The sequence below is a fragment of the Protopterus annectens genome, chromosome 13.part0 (genome assembly GCF_019279795.1).
Source record: "Protopterus annectens isolate FY-2018-M chromosome 13.part0, PAN1.0, whole genome shotgun sequence".
Taxonomy (NCBI): domain Eukaryota; kingdom Metazoa; phylum Chordata; order Ceratodontiformes; family Protopteridae; genus Protopterus; species Protopterus annectens.
The window spans coordinates 183,181,367-183,196,107 of NC_056747.1; the positions used below are offsets into that span (position 1 = coordinate 183,181,367).

The following is a 14,741-nucleotide window of genomic DNA, read 5'->3' on the forward strand; positions in this document are numbered from 1 at the left end:
ATGTGTCTGATTGAACTTCATTTTACTTGAACTTTTTCCCCCCTAGATGGCTGACGCAAAAGGGTGCTCGACAGAAGAAAATCAACGAGTGGCTGGGGGTCAAAAATGAAACAGAGGAGTAAGTCATGTGACTTTTGTTTTAAACTTCATTTTTAGCAGGGTAGAGTTGTTATGAGCATAGTGCAGTTCTTTATAGATAATCTGTTTTATATATTTACTTGTTATATTTCTTTTTGTACCAATTCTCCCTGAAATGATCCACGAGTTCCGGTTAGCAATCCACCACTGTCTGTAGGTAACACCCTTCCTTAAATATGAAATGTCATCCAGAAAGTGTTTTCCCTTCTCATTTGATGCTGAAACGATACTTAATTGAATGTTTTACTTTATTAAGGAGAAAGAGGAGGAGGATATGATTATTTAGAGGTGCAAAAGATCCCCATGACCTCTTCACATTGTTAAAGACAATACCACAGTCATATGGTACATCAACAAGCAGGAAGAAACCAAGACGTACCCCCTTTGCAGACTAGCCATATTAGTTTGGGATGTGGCTTCGCAGCACAGGCATTCTACAGGCATCCTCTTATTCCACAGGCATCCTACATTCTGTCAGAGAAGTGCCTTATGAGCCTAGAAGGGTGAAGACCATCTGCCGTCAAGACAATTATGCCTGTGATCAAGTGATATTTTGTTAGTTCTGAGGGCTGGCAATTTTGAATCATTCATAAGGGTAAGCAGTTACATGTTGTCAGAAGGTAAAGGCAACAATAATATGGCAAAGTGCAGTATGCTGCAGTGTATTGGAAGGTATCTGAGGCAGATTCCATAATTTCTGGTTCATTGTAAATGGTCATTAAGTCTTGGCAAGTCACACATTGAGAAATCTTTTTAATTAATTGTATTGGTATTTCACTGAGCTAGAAAGCTGTATGTAAAACAGTTGCAGTAAACTGTAATTGCAGCTTCAAAGGTTGTGTGTAACCTTGAAGTTTTTTTCCTTTTTGTCTCCTTGTTGCCTGCCAGTTGTCAGACCCTGTCTTGGTCCATCAAACTTTTCACTTTCAACCTGGCTTCTACAGTGCCAGGGGTCACTAATAAATCCCTTGTTGCCTGGATATTGGCCAAAGCACCATTCCTTTGTGCTGCAGAGCCAGGCTAAAGGTTGTGTAACCTTGAAGTTGGTATACAAGTAATGGCAGTGGTGGGGTGATTGGTTCCATACATTAAAAACATTTTAGGACCGTGTTTAAGCTTTGTTGTTGAATTCGTTAGAATGCAAATTTGGCCAGTTTTGACTCTCGTTAATTAGGTGGGTTGCCAGTCAAAAGCTAGTCAAAGAAAGCTGCGTAGGAAAAAAAGCCAGAGGCAGCACTAAAGACCCAGGCAATGACATTCAGAAACTTCTAGGTCAGAGAGCTCCAGACCACAGGTCCCTGGTAGGGAACAATTATGACTCTTCCATGGCAGATGTTCTTCGTTAATCTGCTGGCAGGTTGCCCTCAGTCGGCCTGAATTCCAAATTCTTGGGTCCTGTGTCGGTTGCTGAGAGACGTCAGGTCGTCAGGGGTATAAAACAAGCAGCCAACGCCATTTTCTTTAGTCTTTCTTGCCGCGCAGTGCCCGAAGCAGAAGCAGTTCGCAAGTGCCGGTCGGCCGACTCTTGAAATTTTCAAGTTCGAGTTTCAGAGCCAAAGTCTTCACTAAAGCTAAGTACCCCGTTGGGGAAATTTTTTCTTGCTCCATACCGATGTCAGAAAAAGTTAATAATTGTATTACTTACTTATACTGTATTCCTTGCCTAGGCCCTGATCACAACATGCCTGGCTATCTGTTTTGTGCTAGATTTAACCAACACACTATTAAGCGTCTGTATATTTTTGCCTCAAAATATTTTGGAAACAAATTCAACTACCCTGAAATGTCGTTGGATAGCAATCCAACTACTGGAGTACACAAAAAATGCAAAGAAAAGGACAGAAACAGACAGTCGAGGTTCAAAACCGACGACGAAGCTTCTCCTAAGCCAGTCGCCGGTTTGCCGGTACTCATTGAAGCGCTTTTGCAGCCCCTCATACCTGCTACTTTCGAGTCACAGGCCCCTACCGAGACCCATGTGGAGTCCAGCACACCGTGAGATACTCAAAGTATTGTACCCATGGATGTCTCTCCCTCGGATGGGTCCGGAGCCGCTGAGCAGGCACCGGCTTCTGAGGGTGTATTCAGTCAGGCCTCAATATTTTTATATAAAACTGACAACAGCTGCAAAACCCAAGACAAAAGCAACTTCTAAAGCTAAAACACTGACGCATGAGCCACGTGCACAGGCCTCTATGCCTAAAAAACAGATGATCAAAATGGCTGAAGACCTTATTACCTTGATCAGGGGTTCCCAAGCCCCCCTCCTGATAAGAGGCCTAAGCAAGACACTGATTATGAATCTTCAGGTCAGGTTTCTGTTTCTTCTGATTCCTCTTCTGATCAGGAATTATCTATACCTCCCTATGAGGATTCTGATGCAGAGGACTCTATCCCATCTGCATCACCTCCTGAGGATTATTCATTAGGAGAAACCTTGCTTACTTTGAGGGAGCATTTTCACTGGGAAAGTCAAGATTTCTCAGAATCAAAAAAGAGGCTCAGGGATTTTCTTCTTCTCCCTCAGCACAGGTCTTTAGCCATACCCCCTGTTTTAGACATTGTGGATGATGTGTTTTCGGAATCAAGCTTGACTCCTGACTCCTTACCTCCAGCTCCCAGCAAGCCTGACAGATATTACAGGGTCCCTGACTCACACAAATTTTTATTTAGAAACCCTGCTGCTGACCCTGAAACTGTTTCACAGGGTCCAAAGGGAGCTAAAGCCTCAACAGCAAAAAATCCTACCCCCTCTGACAGAGATTCAAGGGCACTGGATAGATGGGGAAAGAAGGTTTATACATCTGCAACCTTGGCAATTATGGCCTTAAACTGCCAGTTTCATATGCTCAAGTATCAACAACATGTTATGGGATTGCTGAAACAGAAAATCATGTTGATTTCTGAATGTGCAGAAAGTAAAGAATTGCAGGAATTATTGCATGCAGCTGAACAAGTTGGAAAGCATACTTTGCAATGTGGTTTTGATTCCTTAGAGGCCTCCTGCAGGGCCACAGTTACTGGATCTGTGATTAGGAGGCATGTCTGGCTAAAAGAGCAAAATCTGCCTGATCATGTTAAAGCTAAATTACTGGATGCACCTTTGCAGCATGGTATTCTGTTTGGTAATAAGGCAGAAGAGGTTTTAAAGAAACTGGAAGACAAAGCTAAGTCTATGCAAACTGTAAAAGACTTCTTACAAGCGCAGCCACCAAGATTCAGTAGAAACTGGCCTACAAAAAATTGTTCCTTTCCCGTGTCCGACAGAGCTCAAAGGGACAAATCTAGACGCCCTAAAAGTTCTAGATACCAGGCACAAGATTCGTACAGGTCAAAGCAATGGGGTGCTTCTACCTCTAAATCTGGAGGAGATAAAGCACAACCCTACAGAAAACAGTCCCAATGACTTCCCTCTGCCTTCACCAAGCACTTAACCTTTTGGCAGCACCCTTGGGGGAAAAATTAGCACTGTTTGCTCAAAATTGGCAGTTAATAACCCAGGACAAGTGGGTACTAAACATAGTATCACAGGGATACAGATTCCATTTCCATACTCTGCCACTGGCAAACGGTTGGCCGGATCTGCCAAGAAATCAGTGGGCAGAGGCACAGAAACAAGTTACATCCCTCATGCATATGGGGGCTATTCAGCCAGTACCAGAACAGGAAAAAGGACAAGGTTTTTACTCAAGACTGTTCTTGGTACCCAGAAAGGACAAGACCTGGTGGCCAATACTGGACTTATCAATTTTGAACACATTCCTGAACATTCCAAAATTCAAAATGCTGACTTTGCAGCAGCTTCTGCCCATGCTGGGTAAGAATGCTTAGCTGGTGACATTAGACCTAAGAGAGGCATACCTGCATGTCCCATTAAGGGAATCGTGCAGAAGATACCTCCGTTTCAAGGCTGGCTCAATGCATTACCAATTCTCTGCACTGCCCTTTGGCTTATCTACTGCCCCCAGGGTCTTTACAAAGTGCCTGGCACCAGTAATTGCTTTTTGAAGACAAAGAAGTAGACAAATGTATCCTTATTTGGACAACTGTCTCATTCAAGCAGAGAACAAGGACATTCTTCATCAGCACCTGGCATTTGTGAAAAGGCTTCTAACATGCCTGGGGTACACAATAAACGAAAAGAAATCACAACTGGTACCCTCTCAAAAGATAACATTCCTGGGTGCAGGCTTGAATACAACTGCCCAGATGACTTTCCTCACAGCAGACAAACAAAGGCAACTGACTACTTCAAACTGATGGCAACAAAAACACAGTTATCTGCAAGACAAACTGCAGGCTTTGGGATTCATGGAATCCTGCATCCTACTGATTCCATATGCCAGACTGCATATGATGAAACTTCAATGGTAACTAAAAAGTTTCTGGAGTCAACATTGTCAAAGTCTGGAAACAATGATTCCTCTAATTCCCTGCCTACAACAGGAATTTCTATGGTGGGCAAAGGCATGTCACCAAAACATGGGACGGACATTCACTCTACCTCCTGCCAGCCAAACCATAACAACAGACGCATCAGGATGTCCTTCAGGGATGCATCTGCAGTCCTTACAAATGGGTTGTCCTGTCGTCAGGCAGCCCTTCAGTCGGCCGGATTCCAAAGTCTGGGTCTGGCCTCGGCTGGTGTCGCACTTCACCCGACGTCATAGCTGCAGTTCTTCGGGTATAAAGGCATCAGCCGACGCCATTTTCCTCAGTCTTTCTTGCCGCGTGGCACCCGAAGCAGAAGCTGTTCGCAAGTGCCGGTCGGTCAGAACCAGAGATTACTACTACAAGTACCGAAGACTTCTAAAAAGCTAAGTACCCCGTTGGGAACTCTTTATTGCCTCAGCCGATGTCAGAAAAAGTGAATAACTGTTTAACTTGTGGGAAACAAATACCTCATAAAGATTTCCACTCTTACTGCTTACCTTGTTTAGGCCCAGACCACGACGTAGCAGCTTGTCTAGCCTGTGCTTCTTTCAACCGACGGACGCTTAGACGTCTGTCGGAATTTGCTGTTTTTCGGCTCTGATTTTGCTTACATTATGCCGTCGGATACTCCGACTACGCAAATTTCTAAAAAACGCAAGGAAAAGGACCAACACTCGTGGTCCGTGGTTTCGGCCGAAACCACGGTTAAGCCAACCGCGAGTGTCTCGGTTTCGGCTGAAACAGAGTCCACGGTTCTTCCTTCGGCCGAAAGCTTGCCACTTACCGAGGCCTCATCCAGCCTGGCTGAATCTGCTACTGAAATCCCACCTGCTCTTGCAGGTTCGCAGGATTTATCTGATACTATCCCTTTGGATATTTCTACCCCTGCACATGGAGCTGCTAGGCCTCCTGCATCCATGTCTATTAAGGCCTTTGCCAGGGCTAAAGCAGCAAAATCTACCAAATCGGTGCCTGCTAAGACCCCCTCTCACAGGCCTAGTTCCAGTTCACAAATGCTTAGTCTAGCAGAGGATCTCATTTCTTTGATCCGGGGATCCCAACCACATCCAGACAGGGCCTCTCACCCACCTCCAGAGAAGAGGACTAGAGTAGAGCCCCCTGAGCCAGTTTCTTCAGATGGATCCTCTGATGAGTCAGATAATTCAAACCCTCCAGAGGGCAGAGGGCCCCTTTTCTCCTTATGAGGACTCTGATGCAGAAGACTCCATTCCTTCTGCCTCTCCGCCTGAGGAATTTTCTTTTGGGGAAACCTTGCATGCTATGAGGGAACAATTTCAATGGCAGGGCCAGGATTTTTCAGACTCTAGGAAAAGGCTTAGAACCTTTTTGCATTTGCCACAGCATAGGCCTTTAGCCATTCCTCCAGTACTTACTGTTGTGGATGATGCTTTTAATGATGCTTGTACTGCTCCTGATTCTCTTCCTCCGGCCCCTGCTAAGCCCGATAGGTACTACAGGGTTCCGGACACACATTATCATTTGTATAAGGCCCCTTTTGCAGATCCCGAAACTATCTCCCAGGGACCCAAGGCTGTAGCAGCTTCTTCTACCAAAAACCCCCTCCCCTCTGAAAGGGAATCTAGGGCCTTAGAGAGATGGGGTAAAAAAGTTTACACTTCTGCTACTCTTTCAGCTAGGGCCTTGAACTGTCAATTCCACATGATTCAGTATCAGGAATTTATGTTAGACCAATTAACTAAAAAACTGTCCTCGGATGAACCATTAGACAAAAAATCTGTACAGGAAATGGTACATAACATTCAGCAGGTCAGTAATCATTCCTTAAAATGCGGCTATGATGCACTGGAGGCTTCCTTTAGATCAGGCATGACTGGCACAGTGATCGGAAGACATGCATGGTTGAAAGAGCAGTCCTTACCAGACCATGTTAAATCAAAGCTCCTAGATGCTCCCATGGATAAGCTCAATTTGTTTGGCTCCCCTGCGCAGCAGATGCTGAAGAAGGTGGAAGAGAAAGCAAAATCTGTTCAGACAGTCAAGGATTTCTTGCAGGTCCAGCCTCCAAGGTTTAGCAGGAACTGGCCTTCCAAGAATTGGTCCTTTCCAGACACCTCCAGAGCTCCGAGAGGCAGGAATAGGCGCTCAAGAGGCAGGGGTCAATCAAGAGGTGCCTACAGGGGACGTCAGTGGCAGGCTAACAACCAGCGAGGTACAGCCACAGATCCAGCCACCACCACTTCCACAGGACAATCACAGTGACTTGGCTCTGGCACCGCCTACCAGGGAACAACCAGAAGCACCCTTAGGCGGGAAGCTAGCCTTATTTTCAGTAAACTGGCATTACATCACAGGAGACAAATGGATTTTACAGACAATAGACCAAGGTTACAGGTTTCACTTCCATACTCTACCAAGGAAGAGAGGAATGCCAAACCTACCTCCAAATCAGAAGACAGAAGCTCTAGAACAAATAACTCACTTACTAAGGATGAGAGCTATAGAAAGGGTATCTATGGAACAAGGACAAGGATTTTACTCCAGACTCTTCCTGGTACCAAGAAAAGAAAACCAATGGAGACCTATTCTCGACCTGTCCGCTTTAAACACATACCTCATTGTTCCAAAATTCAAAATGCTGACCCTACAGCAGCTTCTTCCCATGCTGGGCAAGGAGTCTTGGCTGGTAACTCTAGATCTCAAGGAGGCATACCTGCACGTCCCCATACGACCAAATTGCAGAAGATACCTCAGATTTCTTGCAGGATCAGAGCATTATCAATTCTCAGCATTGCCCTTTGGCTTATCTACTGTGCCCAGAGTATTCACGAAATGCCTGGCATCAGTAATTGCTCATTGCAGGCTTCAGGGAATTCAAATTTATCCTTACCTGGACGACTGCCTGTTACAAGCGGACAACAAAAACAAATTAACAAAAGATTTGGAAAGGGTCATTCATCTACTACAAGCCCTGGGATACACAGTCAATATAAAAAAGTCAAGGTTGATACCATCCCAAAGGATAACCTTCTTGGGTGCAGATTTGGACACATCAAAACAAATGGCATTCCTGACCATAGAAAAACAGGAGCAACTCCCTCTCTACTTCATGGCATTAACAAAGCAGAACCAGATAACAGCAAGGAAAGTCCTGCAAGCCCTGGGTTACATGGCATCCTGCATAATATTGATTCCACATGCCAGACTACATATGAGGAAGTTACAGTGGTACCTAAGGAATTTATGGTCTCAGCACAAGCACAGCCTAGAAACCCAGATTCCAATAATTCCATGCCTGAAACAAGAATTCCAATGGTGGGCTCAGGCCTGTCAATCAAACAAGGGACTGCCCTTCCACAGCACTCAACCAAGCCAGACCATCACAACAGACGCCGCAGACCTCGGTTGGGGGGCGCACATGCTGGACAAGTGCATACAAGGCTTATGGACTCAAGACCAGCTGCACCTACACATAAATCAAAAGGAAATGCTGGCAGTAAAACTGGCAATTCAGGCATTCAGACCATTTCTTCGACAGGGTCAACTGCTGATAAGGACGGACAACACCACAGTTATGTGGTACATCAACAAACAGGGAGGCACACATTCATACCCTCTATGCCGGATGGCAATGGACCTCTGGAATGTGGCACTAAGCTTCAACATTCAGCTTCAAGCAATTTTTGTGCCAGGAAAAGAAAATATACTAGCAGACATCCTAAGCAGAACTACCACGGATGCCCACGAATGGGTGCTGCATCCGGGCATCTTCAAAACCATTACAGGGAAATGGGGACTACCAGAAATAGACTTATTTGCATCCCCACACAATCACCAACTGAAAAAAATCTGCACAAGGACGTACCACCCACTTGCTTGGAAAGTGGACTCCCTATCTTTCAGTTGGGAAAACCTGACAGCATATGCATTCCCACCTCTTCCTTTGATGCACAAGGTGCTATTGAAGATCAAAGAAGACCGTCCAAGGATCATCCTGATAGCTCCAGTCTGGCCAAGGCAACATTGGTACCCATTACTGAGGAGCATGTCTCGGGAACAAATATGGCCTCTGCCCCTAGTTCCCTTGCTGTTAACACAGAACAACTTCAAAACCCTGCATCCAAACCTGAAAACACTGCAGCTGGCTGCCTGGAACATTGCATAAGACCAAATAACCCAGATTTATCTCAAAGGGTTAAAGACATTATCTTGGAGGCTCGCAGACCCTCAACAAGAAAAAATTATTCAGCAAAATGGAAAAGATATCTCATTTGGAGTACTGCAAAAGGAGATAATGTGTCACTGGTAAACATAGCTAACATCCTGGAATACTTGGCAGAGCTCTTCCACAACGGCCTGTCCTATTCTTCCATTAAGATTCATGCATCAGCTATTTCAGCAGAATACAACTTGGATCCTCCAGTCTTCTCACATCCTCTGCTCAGGCAGTTTCTGAGAGGGATTAAAAATGTAAAGCCACCTAGGAAGCCACCATTGCCAGCATGGGACTTGAACTTTGTGCTAGAAAAGTTGACACTCCCTCCTTTTGAGCCAGCAGCAACAGCAGAATTACAGTACTTATCATGGAAAACTGCTTTCCTGCTTGCAATCACTTCAGCAAGAAGGGTATCTGAGCTACAGGCATTAATGGCAGTACAGCCCTTCCTGATCTTCCATCAAGATAGAGTGTCCATGAGAACTAATCCTTCTTTTATGCCAAAGGTGGTCTCCAGGGTATCTTTAAATCAAGCTATCCACCTACCAGCATTCTTTCCCAACCCACAGAACAGGGGAGAAAGACTGTTGCATACCTTGGATGTACATAGACAATTACGCTACTACCTGGACAGGATCAAGAGCAATAGAAAGACTGACCAGCTACTGGTAGCATATGCGACAGGAATGGAAGGAAAAGCAATTTCAAAACAGACAATCTCTAAGTGGATAGGAAATTGCATTAGATTTTGTTACTCCTACCATGGGAAGAAAACTCCAGAAAACATCAGGCCTCACTCTACAAGGGCTACAGCCACTACCACAGCTTTCTTACGAGGAGTGGCTACCAAGGACATTTTAGAGGCTGCTACTTGGAGCTCCGTGCATACATTTGCCAAGCATTATAATTTACCTTTATACTCCAGATCCCGAGCAGGTTTTGCCACTGCTGTTTTGCAAGGGATCTTAACTACACCATAATCTTATTTCTCCTCCTCCCCCAGTTTGGCTATGGTATTCTACCCATTTGTAAGGACTGCAGATGCATCCCTGAAGGACATAGTACCGTTTTGTACCTACCATAAATGTAGATGTCCGATAGGCATGCATCTGCAGTCAGGATTACCCACCCTCCTTCCCCTCTGTGGTACTCCTAGGGTATTTGCCCATCTTGTAGCTAGCTGGGGGAATCTATTATGGTGTATTTGTTTGTATATATGTGCATACATGCTTATTTTTTGTTTGCTCTCTACTATTTGGAACCATTTGCATTTATCCAAATTTAGCCTTCCTAGAGGGCACCTGGCATCTGGGGCAAGAAACACTGAGGAAAATGGCGTCGGCTGATGCCTTTATACCCGAAGAACTGCAGCTATGACGTCGGGTGAAGTGCGACACCAGCCGAGGCCAGACCCAGACTTTGGAATCCGGCCGACCGAAGGGCTGCCTGACGACATGACAACCCATTTGTAAGGACTGCAGATGCATGCCTATCGGACATCTACATTTATGGTAGGTACAAAACTGTACTTTATGCATGGGGGCCCACCTGGCGGGAAGATGCATTCAGGGCATATGGATCCCAAAACAAATGCATCTGCATATCAACCAAAAAGAGATGTTAGCTGTTCAAAATGCCCTGACAGCCTTCAAGGACTTACTTCATCCAGGACAGCTACTGGTAAAGACGGGACAACACCACGGTTATGTGGTATATAAACAAGCAGGAGGGCACGCACTCATACCCCCTTTGCAGACTAGCCATGGCACTATGGGACACAGCTTTGACTTACCAAGTACATCTTCAAGCTCAATTCCTGCCAGAAAAACAAAATACTCTGGCAGACGATTTAAGCAGAAACCTTATGTGGACCCTCATGAGTGGAAACTAGATCCACAAGTTTTCAGTGTGATAACAGAAATTGGGGAGCTCGGACATAGATCTTTTTGCCTCCCCTGAAAATTATCAATTGAAAAGATTCTGCACAAGGACTTATCAGAGACAAGTATGGAAAGTGGACGCCCTATCCTTCAGTTGGAAAAACCTCAGTTTACGCCTTTCCTCCTCTGCTTCTTCTTCCCAAGGTCCTACTAAAAGTCAGACAAGAGAAACCAAAGATGATACTAATTGCCCCGGACTGGCCCCGCCAATACTGGTACCCAATCCTAAGGAACTTGTCTCAATATCTAGCTTGGACTTTACCTCAAAGACCTCGGTTACTGTCCCAGCAAAACAATCAGATCCTGCACAATCAGCTCCAAACACTGAACCTGGCCGCATAGCTGATCATGTAGTTATGCAAACAACACCTCTCAGTAAGGCTGTGATGGATGTCATTTTTGAAGCCAGAAGGCCTAGTACTAGAAAATCTTATGCTGATAAATGGAAGTGATTCAGTGCTTGGAATCAAGCACAAGGAACTGATACAGCAGAACCAAATATTCCTCAGATATTACAATACTTGACTGAGATGCTTGACAAAGGCCTATCCTTCTCATCCATAAAAATCCATGCCTCTGGCATTTCAGCTCATTACAATACAGAGCCACCAATCTTTTCTCATCCTTTACTAAAGCAGTATCTTGGAGGAGCCAAAAATGTAAGGCCTCTTAGAAGATCACCAATACCTGCATGGGACCTCAATAATGTGTTGGAAAAACTCACCCTGCCTCCATTTGAATCCGTTGCTACGGCAGATATAAAGATCTTATCATGGAAAACAGCTCTGCTCCTAGTAATTACTTCAGCAAGAAGTGTGTCAGAGCTACAGGCCCTCATGGCTGTGGGGAGCCTTTTATCATATTTTACCCAGACAGGGTGTCCCTCTGGACCAATCCTTCATTTATGCCTAAGGTGGTTTCCCGTGTGGCTCTTAACCAAACTATTCATCTGCCAACCTTTTATTCAATTCCGCAGAACAAGGGGGAAAGAATTCTGCATTCCTTGGACGTACACAGCTAAGATTCTACTTGGGCAGGACTAAAGCTCTATGAAAAACTGAGCAATTACTAGTGACATATGCTTCAGAATCAGAAGGAAAGGCTATTTCAAAGCAAACTATTTCAAAGTGGATAAGCCACTGCATTTGTTTCTGCTACTTACACCATGGCAAAGTTGTGCCCAAGGGCATTAGGTCTCATTCCACCAGAGCTGCAGCTACATCAGCAGCCTTTCTCAGTGGAGTACCAACCAAAGACATTGTAGAGGCTGCTACTTGAGTTCTGTTCACACTTTTACAAAGCATTATCATTTGCCTCTCTACTCTAAGTCCAGGGCAGGCTTTGCCACTGCAGTTCTGCAGGGCCTTATAGTCGCCCCTAATGCTGTTTAGCTCCAGCCTCCCATACATAGCTTTGGGATTCTACCCAAATGTAATGACTGCAACAGTGAAACACGAAGAACATAGTACAGTTGTGTACACTTACCATAAATGTAGATGTTCGAGTGTATTCAATGTTGCAGTCCAGGTTCCCCGCCCGCCATCCCCCTTTCATTCTGGAGTTTATCTTTCCTTCTCTATCTTCTACAACCTATGTGGTGTATTTGCTTGTAGATGAAGGTAAAGTTTGTATTGATGCATGTATATATAGTTTATATATATATATATATATATATATATATATATATATTTTTTTTTTTTTTTTTTGCTACCTTTTTTGTGGGCACCTGGCATCTGGGGCAAGAAAAACTAAAGAAAATGGCGTCGGCTGCATGTTTTATACCCCTGACATCATGGAAGAGGAGACAGCAACCGACGCAGGACCCAAGACTTTGGAATTCAGGCCGACTGAGGGCAACCTGCCAGCAGATTTCGCTGCTGCAGTCATTACATTTGGGTATACACTTGAACATCTACATTTATATTAAGTGTACACAACTGTGCTTTCCCACTCCTTCCCCTACCCTACCATCATTCTCCCAGACTTGGAGGAAGGCTAGCATTATTCCAAGGGAATTGGTTCCTCATTACTTCAGGCCAGTGGTTTTAAACATTACATCAAGGGGCTACAAGCTCAAATTCAAAGAGGCTTTGAAACCCTCAGGCTTCCCGAACGTTCCCCCAAACCGAAGAACAGAGGCTCTGTCCCAAGTAGAGGTGCTGTGTGCTCAGGGCTCTGTGAAACCAGTTCCAGAACACCAAAAAGGACTAGGTTTGTTCTTCAGACCCTTCCTAATTCCCAGGGAGGGAAGGCACATGGTGACCTGTACTGGACCTATCCACCCTCAACCAATTCATACAGGTTTCAGAATTCAAGATGTTGACTCTTCAAAAACTTTTGCCCATGTCTCTCCAAAGACCTTCATAGTTACCCTGCATCCATACATATTAAAAATAGACGAATCGCACAGAAGCTTCTTGTGTTTGAGCAGGCACTAGGTATTATCAGTTGTGTGCTGTACCCTTTGGCTTGTCTACTACTCTCAGGGTTTTCACAAAATGCTTAGCCCCTCTAATTGCCTTCTGCAGAACAAAAGCTGTTCAGATTTACCCATATCTGAATGATTGCCTTATCCAGGCTACATGCCAGACAAAACTCATTTCAGACTTGATATTCACCCAGAGCCTATTAACCTCCCTGGGGTTACACCATAAGTCATGAGCAATTCCATACAGACCCCCTCAACTAGGATTGTGTTCCTGGGGGCCCTACTGCATTCTACCATCCAAAAGGCTTTCTTGCCTCTGTACAGGGTCTCTTTTCTGACTCCCAAAAATTCATGGTCCAAGATTTCCTCACAGGGCATTGGATTACATGGCCTCATGCATCCTCATGATTCCCATAGCCAGGCTACACATTAGGAAACTCCAGTGGTACCTCAAGAATGTGTGGTGCCAGGATATACAGCCCCTCTCAGCCATGATCAATCTGATTCCTTGCCTCAAGGAGGAATTTGCATGGTGGGCTCCTCAGGTTTGCTCCCCTCAACCTGAGTTTCCCCTTCAGATTCAGCCCCAGGGGCAAACAGTGACCACAGACCCCTCAGATGTAGCCTGGGGAACACACTTCAACCACTTCCAGACCCAAGAGAAGTGGGACTCAAAGCTTAGAGATGAGCACATAAATTTAAAAGAACTTCTGGCAGTCGAAAAAGACCTGGTAGCCTTCAGAGAGAAATGGAAACCAGGGGTGCAAGTAGTGAAACAGACAGTACCGCAGTCATGTAGTATATAAAGAAACTGGAGAGACTCTCTCCTACCCTCTCTGCTGCCTTTCAGTGGATGTTTTGGAAACAGCATACTCCCTAGGGTTGCACATCTTGGCACAATACCTGACAGATGTGCACAACCAGTTAGCAGACCACCTCAGCAGAAGCCTGTCAGACCCCCATGAGTGGCAACTAAATAGGGAAACATTGCTCAGTGTAGCCAAAAAATGTGGAGCCCCTCAAGTAAATCTTTTCACCACTATGGAAAATACTCAGTTGGAAAAGTTTTGCTCCAGGGACAAAATTATGTCAACCTGGAAGACAGATGCTTTCTCCTTCCCCATGGACAGTCCTCTTCATCTCTGCCTTCCCTCCAATTCATCTTTTCCCTGGGGTGCTCCTAAAGATGAGGGAAGGAGGGGCATGAGTAACAGTAGTAGCCCCAGACTAGTCCAGGCAGCACTGGTACCCTCTACTACTCAGCAAGAAACTATGGCAGCTGCCACAGAGATTGGACCTTCCTGATGCAGGACAAGGGAAAGATTGTGCACCCCAACCTGCAGACTCAAATTATCAGCATGGACCTTAACATGTTGGATGGATCTTATCCTAAAAAGACAGATTCAGCATATTCTAAAAGAGGCTAAAAGGCTAGCAGTAGGAAATCCTACTCTGCTAAATGGAAAATATTCTCCCTTTGGTGTGGGCAACATGCACAAAATCGTCATCTAGCCAAGATCCTGGTCATCTTGGCCTATCTGGCCAGTCTCTGCGACAAAGGCCTGTCTTACTCCTCTGTAAAAAAAATCATGCCTCTTTTCAACCA

At 45.0% G+C, this 14,741-nt stretch overlaps 1 protein-coding gene across 1 annotated transcript in view; it reads left to right on the forward strand.

The window, feature by feature from the left end:
* PIK3R2 (phosphoinositide-3-kinase regulatory subunit 2) overlaps positions 1–14,741 on the forward strand; it is a 1,862,656-nt gene that overhangs the window by 1,739,840 nt on the left and 108,075 nt on the right. The window contains exon 14 of the mRNA XM_044090759.1: positions 47–118. Within this exon, the coding sequence (XP_043946694.1) occupies positions 47–118 (72 nt within the window). The remainder of the gene's footprint in view (positions 1–46; positions 119–14,741) is intronic.